The 18,393-nt window shown below is 41.8% G+C and overlaps 1 protein-coding gene across 1 annotated transcript; it reads left to right on the top strand.

Moving 5' to 3' along the window:
• Nucleotides 1-1,889: 1,889 nt before the first annotated feature.
• Nucleotides 1,890-17,797, top strand: MEP1A (meprin A subunit alpha; the record flags this gene model as incomplete). Its single annotated transcript, XM_084261180.1, has 14 exons — nt 1,890-1,958; nt 2,044-2,068; nt 2,166-2,219; nt 3,076-3,116; nt 3,690-3,768; nt 4,058-4,175; nt 5,609-5,784; nt 8,605-8,826; nt 9,794-9,943; nt 13,536-13,751; nt 14,658-15,116; nt 16,231-16,404; nt 16,968-17,175; nt 17,530-17,797. 14 exons carry the CDS (start codon nt 1,890-1,892, stop codon nt 17,675-17,677), a joined length of 2,139 nt encoding a protein of 712 aa, XP_084117306.1. The 3' UTR covers nt 17,678-17,797.
• Nucleotides 17,798-18,393: the final 596 nt, after the last annotated feature.

The following is an 18,393-nucleotide window of genomic DNA, read 5'->3' as shown; positions in this document are numbered from 1 at the left end:
CAGGTGGAATTTCTGCTTCACCATTTCAACCTCCACGGGCTGCAGGGGAGCAGCCTGACACACTCTTCTCCAGGGGCTGCAGGGGAATCTCTGCTCTGATGCCTGGGGCACCTCCTCCCCCACCTTCTTCACTGACCTGTGTGTCTGCAGAGTTGTTCCTCCCACATCTTCTCACTCCTATCTCCTGGCTGCTGTTGCACAGCAGGTTTTCATCACAGGCTCTGTCCAACATGGGGACAACTTCTGCTGTCTTCTCACAGAAGCCACACCTGTAGGTCCCATGCTATCAAACCCTTGCCACATGAACTGAATACAGGATGCATTTGGGGATGTGTACACAGGGCAAGGTGCTTAATGAGTATATTAAATTGCATTCATATGACATGAGATAACTGCACAACCGTTGTCCTCCTCAAACTCAAGTGTATGCCTACAGAATGACTTATCTTTAGACAAGCTTTTTAGTTTCTTGAATAAGTTTTAAATTGAGGGCTTAACCAACTGTTTCTTGGGTTACTCTGATTTGCTTTGGGGTTTGGATGTTGGTTGTTGGGTTTTTTTTTCCCCTTTCTCACATCCACTGCTACAGATCTGAAAACCATGGCCTTCATTCTGGGGTTTGACTTTCTTTGCTCATCTGTGAGAACAGCCTTTACACAACCTCCAAAGACACTTCTCTTTAACTTGTAGTGTGTCCTGTTCTGCTTAGGTATCAATTTCCTTCAAAATTATAGTTGATAAAAGCAAGCATTGTATGCTTGGTGAAAAGGGAGTCCTCTGGGACCCTTCTCAAAATGAAAAGATCTCTATACTTACTCCTTTGCCACATGATCTCATGCAAGTAACTTCCTAGTTTGATCTTTTCAGAGGAAAATATGTTGCCTAGGCTGGAGGACTGACTCCTTCCCAGGACACAGTAGTCACAGACACATTTCCTAGTCAAAACCTTCTTGCACTTGAGACTTTTTCACACTCCAGTGTGCGGTGCCTCCCCCTACTCTGCTGGGAAGAAGTGTGTGAAGCACCTCCAGAGTACTTCTCTTCCTACTCAAGCTCTCTGTGTTGTGCTGTGGGTGGTGGTGCCTCTTCCTTCCTAATTACTGAACGTAGAGGTGGACATCTTCACCTCCATCACTTGTCATTTCAGATATGAAATGAGGGAGTGGTATTCACTTGTCTAAGTTTAAGGCACTGTAGCACTCTGGGGCACATGGGACATTTGCATGGAGATAACAAATATGATGCATGACTGTTTGTCATCTTTGAAACACACCAGGAAAGAAAAGAGCATCCATCTGGAAGGCCAAGGAGAGCTTTGCCTCCGGAGGCAAAGAATGGCATGTTGTGCACTGGAGCATCAGTCCTGGGATGGGATCAGCTGTGGGAAAACAGTGTGAAGGCACTGATAATCATATCTCTTTTATCTTTAATCTTTTCAGTGTGATGTTAATTATTAATTGGTAGCAGCACCAGGCTAAATTTTACTGTCACTGGAGTGTTATAAACCCAGAATAATTCTGCTGAAGAACATGGCTTTCCTCCAGTGAAGTTGGGCTGTAATGCTGACAGATAACAAGCACAATGGAAGGAGTCAGCAACTTTGGGACAGATTGATACCTTCTTACATGAAACCTGGGTGAGCCTTTCACCAGCAGCACTGAAGGCACGAAGTTATCACATTCCTTTGTAACATTCCTCCAGGGTGGACTTAGGTAATTGATAACTACAATGCCATCCTGTGCCATCAAGGAGGTAAATCTTGTAGTTATAATAATGTTACGAGGGTGGAAACTCCAAAGCTGGTTGGCTGAGGTTCTGTGGAAAGCTCAGCAGCGTGCTGTATATATTGCAAGAGATAAGAGACACCAGCTGTTTCTTCCATGTCAAAAATGGGCTCCAGCATCTTCCCTCTCTGCCTAGCACTTCTGTTGTGTTATGTCTATGGTACTCCAGTCTCTGTAAGTAGAAACCTGATTTCTACAGGGTCCTCTCCAACCAGGGGCATCTCCTACCTTATACTGATTGCATTTTATTCTCTTTCAGGTTGAACACCTCTCCAGTAAAGCTGGTAAGTGCTCTGTGAACTCTTTTGAGTTCCAAAGCATTTTCTTTTTCTTGCTGTGTGCCACCACATGTGAACTCATAATGTTTTGCCTGTCTTGCAGCAGCAGATGGTGATGTCGGTGAGATAATCAAAGACATTCCAGACATAAACTTAGGTGAGTTCATGTCTAAATTCTTTTATGCCCTGAAAAATTGTGAGCAAAATGCTGTATTTCAGTAAGCTGTTAAAAAGACACGGGTGATCAATGGTCAGGAAGTTCATGGTAACAAGAGAAATATAATGAAGTAAGTTCTGCAGTACTTTCCTCTGGCTGTACACATAAATCTGTCCTAGGACTCTAACTCAGTGTAAACAAGACATACAGACATCTTTCACTTCTGAAGTTTGGAGAGACCCAGGGTGTTAAGGCAGTAACACACTCTATAAATTGGAAAGGCTCTGAGCCCTACCAGTAATTTCTCCACATCTCTATAGTATTTTTATAAACTTTTACGAAGTGGAAAATAGATGTTTATTGAGCTTTTATTTAAGTGGTTAGGAATTCAAAGGGAAAAGACACAGCACACTGTGCTGCTTTCCTCCCTTCTTTCTGTTATTTTATTTCTTGCAATGCAAATTCCCACATTCTCTTGGATGGTGCACTGTGCCATCTTCTCCCTGAAGCTTTACCCAGTATTACTGTGTTCTCTAGAGCGTTGTCAAATTGTCTGACTGTTGCCACTGCCTGGCAGCAAGCAAGAGGTTATCAAACTAGACACACATGATGGTGGTCACCAGACTTCCGCCACCAAAATGCAGACATTGCTGAGTAGCAAATACTGAGTAGAAGCTGCTGTTATTTTTAGGTCTATCCCTATATTTCAGTGTAAAGTGACTGGTCTGTCTTTATTTTTCTGTAAGGGCCCAAAGATATTAACCTTCTATAAGCAGGCTCAATATGGTTTATGAGGTGAAATACACTTGATATTTGATATTTCATTTACATTATCTTTCATAAAATTGCTTTTCAGCTGCTGGGCTGGATCTCTTTCAAGGTGATATCTTGCTTCCTGTAAGTAATTCAAAACTTTGTCTCTATCACTTGTAATTTTGGTACAAATCAGCCCATCTACCCACAACAAGAAGGACATTGATGTCCTTGAGAGTGTTCAAAGAAGGGTAACCAGGCTGGTGAAGGGGCTGGAGGGCAAATCATCTGAGGAGCAGCTGAGGGAGCTGGGGATGTTTAGTCTGGAGAAGAGGAGGCTGAGGGGAGACCTTATCACTGCCTACACTGACCTGACAGGAAGGTATAGAGAGGTGGGCAATGGCCTCTTCAGCCAGGTGACAGGAGATAGGACAAGGGGAAATGGCACTAAGCTGTGCCAGGGCAGGTTCAGATCAGATGTTAGGAAAAAAATCTTCACTGAAAGAGTTGGGGGGCTGTGGAACAGGCTGCCCAGGGAGGGAGTTGAGTCACCGACCCTGGATGTATTTAAAAGACAGGTAGATCAGGTACTTAGGGATATGGTTTAGCATAGGACAGGAATGGTTGGACTCGATGATCTTAAAGGTCTTTTCCAACTTAGTGATTCTGTGATTCTGTGATAACAGATGCATTACCAGCTGCTAATTCCCTTTTCAGCAAAATCAGCGAAATGCCCTGAGAAATGAGACCTACAGATGGAAGTTCCCCATTCCCTATATTCTGGGTGATGACCTAGGTAATGCAGTCACTTTATTCGGATTTTAGCTCCAATCCTTATCTGCATTTGAATCACTGTGATAAAAAATTGGCCTTTTCCAGAACTGGTTCTCTCACATTAAATTTCACTAATAATTAAATTGTTTCTTTATATCATACCCATCTTTTTCCTCTACAGCTATCAGTTTTTCATTGCACTACTTTATTTTTTTTTTTGGTCCCATGCATATATCTGTGTGCTACCTTACTTCTCCAGGATGAATCATCTGCAGTGTGGTAAACGTGCTTTCCTGATGTGTGTTTTACAGATCTGAATGCCAAAGGAGTTATTCTCCAGGCATTTGAAATGTTCCGTCTTAAGTCTTGCATCGATTTCAAGCCATATGAAGGAGAGAGGACTTACATATTCTTTAGGAAGGAAAATGGGTAAGGGTTCTATCAATTTCTGGTTTGTTTGGCTGTGTAAAATCAGCTGGGAATTATTCCATCTGGCTTCAGCAACCTAAAAGTTTAGAGTCACTGAATTACAGTCTGGGTTGGGTTGGAAGGGACCTCAAAAAAACCCCTGGCATGTGGGGGAACAAGCTGGTTCCCACAAGAAAATATTCAGCCAGAGTGGGAGAAAGCGGTAATATATTCCTTCTGAGAGGAACCATCATGCATGTGTGGTAACAGAGATGTAGATGTGAAAGTCTGTGTAGTCTTGAGCTGTATTAAGAACATATTTCATGATGTTAAACGCTGTGTGTACAGAATGGGATTATTAGTAATAGCCTTATTTGATATTAATCATAGAATCCTAGAATCTCCTGAGCTGGAAAGGACCCATAAGTAGCATCAAGTCCAACTTCTGACTCTACACAGGGCCAGCCAAGTCAGAGCATGGGACTGAGCGCATCATCCAGGCACTTCTTGAATGCACTCACTCACATGTTCTGACTTGGCTGGCCAAGACACAGAACCACAGGCTACTTTGGGTTGGAAGGCACCTCAAAGCCCATCTAGTTCCAACCGCCTTCTTTGGGCAGGGACAACCTTCCATTAGCCCAGGGTGCCCAAAGCCCCGTTCAACCTGGCCTTGAACCCTGCCAGGGATCCAGGGACAGCCACAGCTTATCTGGGCACCCTGTGCCAGGGCCTTATCACCCAGAAAATGAAGAATTTCTTCCTAAACATCTCATCTAAATCTACTATCTTTTAGTTTAAACCCATTCCCCTTGTCCTCTCACTCCCAGCCCTTGTAACCAGTCCCTCTCCAGATTTCCTGTAGTCCCTTTAGATCCTGAAAGGTGCTGTAAGTTCTCTCTGGAGCCTTCTCTTCTCCAGGCTGAACAAGACCAACTTTCTCAGCCTGTCTTCACAGAAGAGGTGCTCCAACCCTCAATCATCTTATGGACTTCATAATTACTGTTAAAATGAACTAAATGCTGCTATTCTAAATCCTCTTGGATCCTTTCTCTGGTCCAAGTGACTGCAAAAAAGCTTGGTCTGTCTTGAAAGGTTTACTCTTTCTATGTATGTTAGGATTCTTGACCCATTTCTTTGCAAAATGGAAGCTGATATAGGACTAAATTTCTGTGGATCTCAAAAATCAGAGGTGAGCTTGTCTAATGCAGGGGATATATCAAGAGCTGAACTCATGCAAGCAATAGTGAGTATGTTTTCGAGGTTCAGTCTGCTTTCAGAGCAGCAAATCTACAGCATATCAAGACACTTGGTCAGCACCTAAATAATGATCTATGTTATTCCTTTTGTATTTATACCTGTTTTGACATTACCTTAAATCCTGTGAACAGACTGAGAAATGAAATACAGAGAAGAAAACTGTACTTAGACACTAAGGTGTCTCTCTTTTTTAGGTGTTGGTCCATGGTGGGGGACCTGCAGACTGGACAGGACCTCTCTATTGGGGAAAGGTGTGACTACAGAGCAATTGTGGAACATGAGATCCTGCATGCTTTGGGATTCTACCATGAGCAGTCGAGGATGGACCGGGATGACTATGTGAACATCTGGTGGGATGAAATTATTCCAGGTGAGTTAGGACCTTCAAGTCAGATTTTGTAAAGTTCAACCTTACCAGTATCCTATTTTGTCTCTGAGATTTAAGACCTTTTAAAGACAGTATTTTAGAAACACTGGGCCACATCTGAGACAATTGTACTTCGGTCTGTAGATGTAGTGGGATTTTGATACAAATCTTCTGGTCTTTGAGATACCCTGCTTGAAAGTCAGACTTTATTTCCCCTTGCCCCCAGGCCTGGTCTGCTATCTGATCTTGAATAAATCCCTTCCCCTCTCTAAAATACTGTTTCCTGAAACTGGAAAGATTTACTTGTACATAAAGAAGCCTCAAAGTGATTACATCAGACACAACAGAGAACATGGGCTCTACCCTGCTCTCTCCTGCCTAGCATGTCTCTGCAGGTTCTTGCCTTGATGTTTAGTTTCACCAGATCCAGCGGGTTTATGAGTTTCAGCAAACTCTCCACGCTCCACCTGGTTCCTAGGCAGTTTCTCCTGCTGTCTCCTGTCAAGTCTGGTTCCATATTACATAAGGATCATATATTTCAAAACAAGTCTGTAACAAGTTCTGAAAAGCATGCTAGCAAAGACTAAACTCTTGTTCCCAGTGGAGGTGCTTTGTGATGCCAGCGATGGGTGCCAATGCAGCAAAGTTGCCCTGCTGTTGACCATGCTCTGTGGGGACAAAGTGATCACTTCAGTCTCCAGGGTTATGCACTCATCATGTTTTCAAATATGTGAAAAATAGCTGCAAAATAGTCATCAGAAAGGAATAAAATTCAGGGAACACTGCATTCTCTTTTGAATAGATAAGAACTGCTGGTACAAGCATTTTCTGCTGATCTCTAAGAGCAGCATCTGATATCTTGAATTGCTCTAAGTTGAACAACCATAAGCATTACTACTTGCCTCTATCCTGTAATTGCAGTGTCTTTTGGGGCAGCTGAGCAGCAGATGTGATGTAGATACTGGTTTTGCAGGCTATTAATTTTACTGTCAGGATTAGCACTAAAACTGATTCCCTTTATTATTAACCTGGTCTTATCTGGAATCATGGTAATTAAGATGATGATGTTAATAATACCTAGACTGACTTTTGGGCCCCTTTTTGCTGTGCACTGCAACTGACAACATCCAAAGTAAGAAGACCTACAATGTACTTAAAATGCACTGTTGTGAGCTCCATGCTGTACACAGGTATTGAAAAGGTTGTCAAAAGCAGTGAGAATTCTCTGTGGGGTATTATTTTTGTCCCTCTCAAAAAAAAGAGATATCACTGAGTCCTCTCAACTTGTCTGTGATGTGTTCAGTAGGCACAAACCTGGAATACCACAAAAATTATACAGATGATAGAGTGGAGCGTGACAGGATTGTGAATGGAGTCCTGGGACTGGTCTGATAACATTAGTCTACTCCTACATTCTGTAGCTTTCTATATAATGTAATTTTCTAGTTAGGCAAATTCATCAAGTAGAAAACTTCTACTGAGGTCATTTGAAAGATGTCTGCTCCTTTAAAGGGAAGTGAGGCTGATGTGATTGTGCTTTCTGTGTGTGCCTGTGTGTGTGCAGACATCTGCTCCTGCATTAGCGATCTGCAGTCCTGAATTTAATAGCATGGCAGTGGGTTTTGCCATAATGTGTTTTCATAGACTGCAATGCAGATAGATGGCTGGTGGGAGAAGAGACCCCCCTATTCATGTTGCTGTTGACAGAGGAGCTAATAAGCCTATTAGACTTCAGAGAAAACACATGAGATAAATGAAATAGCCTCCTTGCTGTATGGCTTGCTTCTCTTAAAAACACATAAAAGTTTTTAAGATCATTTGCCTGGCAATGACCTTAAAAAACAGCATCATTATACATGCCTGTGTCCTGCCAAGATGTTGTCCCCAGCTATAAAAAGTGATAGCTCTTAATTAGAAAGATTCTCACCCTTTGTGATAAAAGGTGCAATTCAAGTATCTGTAAGAAAACAATCTCAGGCTTTTGACTGAAGACCTTTGTGCCCAGAACGGCCTTGCAGAAGGGAAGGGCAGCCTTTAAACAGAGCAGCTGCAATTATCCACCAAGCACAGTCATGTGCTGTTTCCTCTTTGAGAGAATGTCAAGTGTTCTTAAAATATTAGTGGCTGGAAATGCTGGCAATCTCTCTTTGCTTCTACACCAAAGCATGTGAAATGGCTCCCTCTCTCTGCCCTAGCAGAAACCTTCATCATGGAAAACTTCCTCTAAGGAACCATAAGAAACATGTTTCCAAAAGGAATTTCAACAAAAATATAACAATATTGTCAATCTAGGGTAAAAACATCTCCTTTTTTCCACCCATATTCCTAATGCATTCTCTCCTTTAAAGAAGGACAAACCTTGAAGGCACTGCAAGACTGTCATACCTGTCTCCTTAATGAGTGGAGGGTTCCAGGCCTTCCTCTTGTCTATAAATGGTCTAATAACCTGGGAAACATTTGCATTAATATTCACAGGCTCTGGAATGGAGCACATTAATCCCTAAGATTAATCCTTCAGGATGTTTAATATTAGACCTTCTAATATGACCTCTTATATATCCAGTTCTTTACAGCTCGTTGATATTGGATCTTGAACTTACTGAAGTCACATGTGAGGACACAGAACTGCAATCTAAAGGCACTGCTTTATTGTCCAAATTACTTCATAAACAAATGTTGCTAAATTTGAACATTTTATCCTAAAGGTTTTGCTTTTGGGTATATCAATTTTACCTCAGAAAACTGCATCCAAGGAGCAATGGCAAAGCCATTTCCTTTCCAAGTTCTCTAAAAATGAAGCACTTTTTTTTCTTCTTTTACCAGGCAAAGAGCATAATTTTCTGAAGTATGATGACAGCTACATCACTGACTTGAACACCCCCTACGACTACGAGTCACTGATGCACTATGCACCATTTTCATTTAACCAAAATGATAGCATCCCCACAATCACAGCGAAGATACCAGAGTTTGATGACATAATTGGACAACGTCTAGACTTCAGTGCTATTGATCTGGAAAGACTGAATCGCATGTATAACTGCAGTAAGTCCTAATTTAAGCATGGCAAAGTGTTCCTTTGTTTGGTCTTGAGTGTGGATGGCTTATGGCCCTTGTGTCTCTAAAATAACAAAGCTTTTCTGAGGGGCTCTTGAGGCAGTAGGGGAGACTGCAGAGGCCCAAACTGTTTATTCCCTTCTCATCCCTCTCCTTGGCTCTGCTACTGTCATTACTTTTGGAAAAGTTCAATTAGTTAATGAAAGTCATTCCAATCACATCTCTTATTCCATGTTGCTCCTAGGGGTTCAGACATGGGGTCGTGTTCTGCTGGTGTGTGGGCATCTTCATTGTTGTTTTTGTGAGGTGAATGCAACTGTACTTTGTTCTCTTCTCCTGTAATTTGGTCTCAGTTATTTTGCATCTGAGGTTGGCAAGTCTAGAGTCCAACACCATCTAGTTGGTTGCACTGTCTAAACTGGTGGAAGATGTTATCTTCATGTGTGATTGTTTGTGAGAATTTATTGTCCCCTGTGGATCTGTCAACAGAAGCATCAACTGGCAGTCAAACAGCTGAACTAAGATAACTGGGTGGACTTTGCTTGAAATGGATTAAACAGTACTCATGCTCCTAAAGCAGACAAGTGAGCCACAGAGACCAGTAATCTCCAGAAGAGGAATGGTTAAATGCAACACCACCACTATTCACAAAGTGACTTTTGTCTACAAGGTTTAGAAGCAGGCACAAAGGCAGCTACCACCAGTCAATGGGCTTTAGCTGTGGCATGCAAGGTTGTTAACCTTCTGCTAAGTGGTCAGATGTTGGTATCTTTATGTAGGGAATCCCTTCATGAATCAAACTTTTCCTCTTTTGAGTCTTTGGGGTGCTATCTGCTGTGAATTAAGTTTTATCTACATTATATCTACAACAGTGATAACACTAGCCCCCAAAATCAGAGAAGAAATTTTAATGAGATAATACTTTGTAGGTAACCATGTGTGTATTTTTTTTCAGCTTCAACTCACACTTTTTTGGACCAGTGTTCTTTTGAGTCTGAAAATATCTGTGGCATGATTCAGGGCAGCAGAGATGATCTAGACTGGATCCATCAACAGAGCAGTGCTACAGGGCAGGAAGACCACACACTTTCTGGGCGCTGTAGAGGTAAAGTGAAGTAACAGAACACTGTCCTATGCAAAAGGGGTTAGCTGGAGTAGAGGTCCCTTGTGCATGTCTGTAGTGGTCTGTGGGCTTTAAGTCTTTAAGAATGTCTATGAACTTGTCATTGAAGTCAGCCTTTGAGAAAACCCAGCACTGGCTGCTCTGAAAACAGGATTGTATGACCATGCTTAAGACACTGCCCAGCAAACATCCGAGTTGCAATGTTTCTAGTTAAGCAAAAAGTCCTTTTTCTTGTCACGTGTCTCATCCCTGTGAGTGTGAGCTTACAGTTGCACTCCTGCTCTCATTAAGCTTTTTCAACACAGTGACTTGTTCTTCCCATGAGCAAGATAAAAGGGGTCAAAGAACAATCTTAACTAGAGGCCTTTTAAATACAACCTGGGAAAGGATTTACTGCAGCTTCCAAAGTCTGATCAAGAGTTATGTTACCCCATGATAAGAATGGCATAGCACTTTTAGCCACTGATAAATATTGTATTCACAAGGCAAATATTAAGCTTGAGGAGTGCTGGTTCTGGAGTTAGAATCATAGAATTGTAGGGGTTGGAAGGGACCTCGAGAGATCATCGGGTCCAACCCCCCTGCCAAAGCAGCTCCCTAGGACAGATCACTCAGATAGGTGTCCAGGTGGGTCTTGAATATCTCCAGTGAAGGAGACTCCACCACCTCCCTGGGCAGCCTGTCCCAGGGCTCTGTCACCCTCACTGTGAAAAAGTTTTTCCACATGTTGGTGCAGAACTTCCTGTGCTCCAACTTGCAGCCATTGCCCCTTGTCCTATCCCCACAGACCACTGAAAAGGGGCTGGCTGATTCCCCCTGCATCCCCTGCTTCAGATAATTATAAACTTTAATTAGGTCCCCCCTTAGTCTTCTCTTCTCAAGGCTGAACAGTCACAACTTACTCAGCCTTTCCTCATAAGTCCCAACTTACTCAGCCTTTCCTCATAAAGGAAGTTGCAAAATATTTTACTATAGGAATTTAAGGATAATTTTGGTTTTCACATGGTAATTTTGCCTTTTTCAAAAGAAGAAAATCTCAGAAAGCATGGAGTCAGCCCCACTCTCTTTTGCAGTGTGCTAGCTTGCAAGTAAGAATAAAGATTAAATCCCAGCAGGCAGTTCTGAAAAGGAAGAGCCTGATTTGTCATTATTTAGACAGAGAAAGCTACTACAGACTTTGAAATTTACTTTGATTATAAATTTTTTCCCGAGTACGGAGTGAAGGAATCCTGGCCTGCAGCATATTCAGTTGTGCTTTGTTACTCTTTGATAAAGGAGAAATCTGACTTGCTGCACTCAGGAGTAGACCTTTCCCCTTATATGACCCACGCACAGGAAAGAACAGATCCTCAACCACTTATAATGCTGGTATTTGTTGGTCAGGTGTGAGAATGCAATATAACTCACTAAAACTGTCTGACAGCTTCAGTAAGTTTGTGCCCCTAACACTCACCTGACTATTTTTATTATTTCCCTCCTATTTTTTCTCCATATAGTATAATTGTAACTGAAAGAGAATTCAGGTGAGTTGTTTGTGATTATTGTGTAAAAATCCAACCTGTCTGAAGTAAGCACTTAACTTGCACTTCTGCTTTAGCTTCTGCTGACGTGATGCAGAATCTGGATTGACATTCTCTGAAAAATACCCCTCTGGAGAGGGGTAGGTGCCTCTGAGGATTTGCAGAGTGTTTAAATTGCATGAGTAGCAGTGCTTCTCCTTTTGGAGACCTTCAAAGGTGCATTGATTCCATCAGAAATTTAGACATTTTAGGAGAATTGCTTCTGCAGCCATCTGAAGTTGGGGCTAAGTTTAGGTGTCTAACACAGATGGATTGTATAGTGCCCAAACAGTTTTATTTCTTTGGGTTTGGTTGAATTACTGGGTAAATTGAATGAGGGAAGATAGCAGCCTGGCTCCGGGTTTGATCTCTCTATCCAGTTCAGGGCTTCCCAGTACAGAAAGGACAGAGATCTCCTGGAGGGAGTCCAGCAAAGGGACACAAAAATGATTAAGGGCCTGGAGCATCTTCCTTATGAGGAAAGGCTGAGTGAACTGGGGCTGTTTAGCTTGGAGAAAAGAAGACTGAGAGGAGATCTGATCAATGTTTATAAATATCTGAGTTGTGGGACACAGAGAGAAATGGCCAGCCTCTTCTCAGTGGTGTGTGGGGACAGGACAATGGGTGATGGCCTCAAGTTGGAGCACGGGAAGTTCTGTACCAACATGCAGAACCTTTTCACAATGAAGGTGACAGAGCACTGGGACAGGCTGCCCGGGGGGGTTGTGGAGTCTCCTTCTCTGGAGATATTCCAGACCCGTCTGGATGCTGACCTGTGCGACCTGTCCTAGGGAGCTGCTTTGGCAGGGGGGTTGGACCCGATGATCTCTGGAATTCCCTTCCAACCCCTACGATTCTGTGAGCCTGTGATTCCCATGCTAAGGCCATAGCCTAACTGCCACAGATGCCTAATGTTGCTGTTATTTGACTTCATTATCAAAAAGAAGGGAGAGCCTAAATCATCTGGGGCTTAGATAACACAATAAGCTCAACAAGAAAGGCAGGGACCTGAATGAGGCTCACAACCCTCTTTCCCTCTTGGAGCAACAGAGATCCTATTTATACTAAACATATTTATATTTAACATAAATTTAATTTATGGTGAGGTGAACGTAACAAACAGCTCGAACAGCTCCACCAACTGTGCAGGAGGCTGTACTGCATTTAGGCAGATACAGGTTTAACTGATGATGCCTCAGATGTTAGCTTGGACAAGAGTCCGAGGAAGCAGCCCTCAGCAGAGGAAGGTTTCACACAACAGCCAAAAGAATTTCACTTGTTAATTTAATCATAGGCTATAATGAATAACTAAAGAACGATGCAGTACAGATAAAATGTGATTCTGTGTGATGCCAAGATAAGAAAGGTGTGCAAATGGTGAATCCCTTGTAAGCACAAGGGTAAAAGGAGATATTTCAAATCTAAAGCAAAAAACACTTCAGAAGATGTTAGTGGAAAATTAATCTACAGGGACAGGAATTACTAACTAATTTTTCCAAACAGAGAAGCCAAGTTTTGAAAAGTCTTTGGACAAGCTGTAAAAAAGAGATTCTTCATGTTCAAGGTCAGGAGAGTGCTATTCTGTGTCCAACTCTTTTTATTATCTTCATCATCAATAAGAAATTATCTTACTCTTTACCAGGTAATATAGCACATGACCTCTAAGATCACATCTTTAGATTATCTTCAGTATAAACCAGGTAGAAAATGTTTTTATTTTCTAGGTCCTACAGCACTGAATACTCTGTCTCCTATCTCTGATATCACTGAGGCATCCAAAGCTAATGCAAAATTGACACAAGCTGTCAGTAATGAGTTCCACATATGTGTTAAACTACTACTCCCATCCTTATCCTTGTATATCTTGGATAGTTAACATATGCCATTTCCTCTACCATCATGTTAAGAACTACACTTATGCCTACTAAAAGAGTGGGGTTGAAATGATGAATTTAACCCACGCAGCTAGTAGGAAATCTGGGAAGAGGCAGTGACACTCTACACTTTCTTCACAGATGCTGGCTACTTCATGTACTTCAGCACCAGCTCTGGCAATGCAGATGAGGTGGCAGTCCTAGAGTCTCGAATCCTTTATCCAAAGAGAACTCAGCAGTGCCTCCAGTTCTTCTATAAGACCACAGGAAGCCCTTCTGACAAACTGATCATTTGGCTTAAAGAGGATGATGGCACTGGAAATGTTCGCAAGATGAGGAAAATTCAAACCTTTCAAGGTAATTCTGGAAATATCAGGAATATATAGAATATTGGGGAGGAAAAGTTGTTTTACTGAGTCCAGGAATGTAGTGGATTGGCTCAGAAATCAAAAGATTTTCCCAAAGCTATCAGAACATCCTGCAACCTGGCTAAGAATTTTGGTATTACATGAGTGCACTTAGAAGGGAAACTGTGGGTTGGGTTGTGATAATGAAATTTAGGTGCTCCACAGAAGAAGTCACAATGTTCCTAATACTCTGTTATACTCAGCGATTGAGAGGGACTGCCAACTGCTGGAGATCTATTGACTAGATCTCCACTGACTGTTCAGATGTAAGCACCTGTGCTGTAAGAATCTCAGCCTGATATTTATATGGTTGGAAATAAAAAAATGATATCTCTTTTGGAAATGTGAACTTAGTGCCAATTTAGGTTTTTTGGATTTTACTAAATAGGACCAATCCAGCCACTGTGGCATTATGAATTTATCTTATCAAAACCCAGGACTGATGATGCCACCTATATGAAGCTGCAGCATTTTGTAGGGATGGACAAGTCCCTAGAAAAGTGGCAGCAATGGTTAATTCTAAGATGTTGGGTCAGAGACTCTCATCCTCTTGCTATGTCTTGGCCTTTAGCCTGTTGCCCTTTCTACTAGAGACTACTATTCACTCGTGTGTGAAGAGTTCCTATTGCAACTTGTCCAAAACATTCAGACAATAAGGTAGAGTGGGTGTATTATAATCCCTCTATCAAGTTAAGATCTCCAGCCTTTAGAACTCTGTGAGAGGTCCAGTTGTGTAAAAAATGCAGCTGGAATTGATGGCTAGGAATAAGATGCTTCATAGTGTCATGCATAATGTAATTCAGAATATTCATAATAATCATGCTGATGGCAATGTTTTGCTTTCCTTTTACCAAAGCCGATAGTGACTCTAACTGGAAAATTGCCCACGTAACCCTCAACGCCCAGAAGAAGTTCCGTTACCTCTTCCAGGGACTGAAGGGTGACCCAAGCTCTTCATCTGGTGGGATTGCTATCGATGACATCACACTGACAGAGACCCCATGTCCCACAGCTGTGTGGGTCATTCGGAATTTCAGCCAAATCCTCGAAAACTCCTCAGCTGAGGTTCTTCAAAGCCCCCGGTTCTACAGCCCTGAGGGTTATGGTTTTGGCATAAGTTTGTATCCCCACTCTTCTATCAGTGGCTACTCTCGCATTGCCTTTCACTTGTGCAGTGGAGAGAATGATGGTGTTCTGGAGTGGCCAGCTCTGAACCGCCAAGCTATACTCACAGTGCTGGACCAGGACCCTGATATCTTGAAAAGGATGTCCTCAAGCAAAAGCTTCACCACAAGCAAAACCCAAATTAGTTCAGGTAAGCAGTGTCTTCCTGGAGGAATGATGAAAATGAAAGCCAAAGTTTCTGAGTCAGAGGATTGGGTGTAGGACTTTTAAGTTGGGCAACTATGGCTCCATTTCCCAATTTGGGACACTTTCCTGTGTATGAGTCAGAATTCCTGTCAGTGAAAGGTCATCTGGTGTGCAAAGTGATGCATAGAAGTTTGGTGTTATATGAACAACCCCTGGGGATATCTGACTGACTCTAAATATGAAGTTCTTCTACGAGCTGGAGATTCTTGTTCTACCTATGGTTTGCCCATCATGATATATGACATAGCACCACAGGATGATGAAATGCCATCAGGGTGCTGTATTCCAGTATTCAATCAATAATTTAAATTAAAAATGCATTTTGGAGGCTTCATTAACTTGAATGTAAATGGTCTGAATGCAGAGGGTTCACAATGTAGCTGCATTTAAGAAAAAAATACCTAAAAACACCTGTCAGATAAGTCTGAAGGATTTGAAGCCCATCTTGGTTATAGACTGCATATTATTATGGGCTTTTTCACATGGGAGCTACCTTTTAATTCTTGGCTTATACAGCACGTAACATCCTAGTTCTACATCCTCACCTAGGATTCTCCATGGATGTATTATTTCAAAGAAATAAGAACAGGAAAATATTTGGTACAGAATAAAATATTAGAGATGAATCTCCATCCCTCTTCACTTCTTCCAGTGGAAGTTTATTAGATGCTTTTTCAGGAGGAGATTTTAAATCATAAGGACAAATATGTTTAACAGAACCATAGCAATGAACAAAAGCTGCTCGACTAAAGCTGATGAGGAAGTGTCCTTATGTAGCAGGGACCTCTTAGCTGGCAACAACAAGGAGGTAACTTGTATTTGGTTAGTCCTCAATAAAAGTAGAGCTGTGGAATTTCAATACCCTCACATAGACTAAGAGTCCTCATGCAGACCATATCTAAGGATCTGCTGGCACTCATAATTTGTCAGTCCTCTCTGATTTTTTGGGCATTTCAGCTCTCAACTCTATTTTGCACTGTAATGTACAGAAAAGTCATATCATACTTCCAGCTGAAGAACTTTGTGGTTCTTACTTGTCGTTCATACTCTTATTGCAGATGCTAATGGAACTTTAATATGGGAGAAACCATCAGTTGTTGGAAAATTTGATGCCTCATGCAATTGCTACAGAAGTATAGCCTGGGGGTGGACTAACTTCATATCCCACAGCCAGTTGAGACGGAGGAGCTTCCTGAAGAATGATGACCTGATAATTTTTGCAGAATTTCATGGTAAAGACCCACTTTGTGATTCTCCTTACAAAACCAAAAGACTCTTCCTTTCTGTCTCTTTTCTTACATTCAGTAAATGTTGCCACCCGTCTCGGAGTCATCTTCTCTGATATAGGGGATCAACTTGTGAAAACATTTCTGTGTCTTAGTTTCAGGTGGGTGATGTTGGGTAAAGTGATTGAGAGTTCAGAGGAATCTAAGTGGCAATAATTTACTGATAGTTAACTTTTCAGACACCTTTCAGCACCCTAACCAGTATCTATGTCCATTTCTAAGCGTTGAACATACTAAAAGGCCTTCCCTGTTCTGTCTAATTTTTGATGTAATTTTCCAAAGTGCAGAATATCAATGATTGACCTAACTAGTTACCATAATTTCAGTAGTATTTTCTATCTTGTGCTTTAAATATGCACAGCTTGTTGTGGTATGGCAAGAGCTCTGTAAAGGGTAAATGGACAAGGAACATATTCTGCACAAACACCCTGTGAGCCCCCAGTATGAAGAAATGTGCATACAGCATCACTGTTACCCCATGTCTTTCTCTTCTCTTTGCTTTTTCAAAGATATAAGCTACCTCAATAACACTGAAGTCCCCATTGAACCTCAAAAATCTACCTTCGTGGATGGCCTCATTCTTGAAAGGAAAAAGAGAGCAGCCCAGGATATGGAGTCTGTTGAAGACCACCTGCCTTATCTGCCAGACCCATGTAACCCAAACCCCTGCCAGAATGATGGGATCTGTGTGAATGTGAAAGGCAAAGCCAATTGCAGGTACCATGGACCTCTTCCCTTGACTTTCTTCTGAACCAAATGATGCAGTTAATAAGTATTCAGAGCTACAGACCTCAGAGGTCTGAGCGACTAGGTCTTCAAGGAACAGTAGGAATAAACCACTTCACTGCAGTGACTGGTTTCTATGGGCAGCCATAAAGGGAGGCAAAGACACCCCATTCTATGGTACTTCCAGGGTATGTAAATAGCCTCCAAACAAGATGTGGAGTTTGTAACATGAACCCCTCTAATGGGGACTGCTCATCTGGGATAGTGAGTGTAAGGACTTTAAGGTGGGCCTATTGGGCGGGACAAAACTTCTCATCTAAGTGAATCTGCATTTTGTTTTCCCAGGTGCCCAGTAGGACAAGCCTTTGTCTTTACAGGTGAGAGGTGTCAGTCAATGCAGGTCCATGGGAACATCCTGGGAATGACAGTTGGTGGAATTGCTGGAGTCATTGTCTTAACCATCGTCCTCATTTCCATGATGTCCAGAAGATAAAGAGCTGCAGGGGAATAAATCTCAGCCTGGCATTTTTCCACAGTTCACAAGACATCAGTTTTCAGTGAAAAATGATGAATACAATTTGCAGAAGACTGGTCAGCACATGGATGAAAAGCACTATCAACATCTTGCTAACAATCTGTTTACTCTCTAGGACCTGGAAGTTAAAGAACATCACACAGAACTGCTGTCTAATGAACGTTCATACCCTGCCTCTCTTGTGTATTCTTTGAATGCTTTGTTTCTTCATCCATTAGCAAGGGGTAGTGCTGGGAGCCCATGCATTCTCTCTCAACTACAGTTCAAACTTAGATCAAATAATGGGTAGGACCTCTCAAAACACTGAAAAAAGTCACATAAAAGCACATATATTAAGATTCTAGAAATGTTTCTACAGAAATTACTCAATAAAGATAAAGGGTACATATCCATAGGTATGTAAATCTGTACATCAACACTCATTTTCCACAGAGCTGTGGTGGTTTACAAAAGCTATTGGATAGAATTCATAGTAAACTGCTACTATGTATTCTTTGTAGGCAAATAATTTCATATTAAAGCTAGTTGTCTTCTAGGAGACCTCACCACATGAGGTTTTCAAATATTCAAGTATAAATTATATCCTCTGGGCATAATCCAAAGTTCTTTTAAGCTTCTTTAAAGATCCCTTGATTTCAGCAGGCAGTGGATGAATGTGCAGCAGATCATCAGTT

This window comes from Gallinula chloropus (genome assembly GCF_964237585.1).
Source record: "Gallinula chloropus genome assembly, chromosome: 3".
NCBI lineage: Eukaryota > Metazoa > Chordata > Aves > Gruiformes > Rallidae > Gallinula > Gallinula chloropus.
Note: the sequence above shows the minus strand (reverse complement) of the source record. Positions and strands in the feature narration are given on the sequence as shown.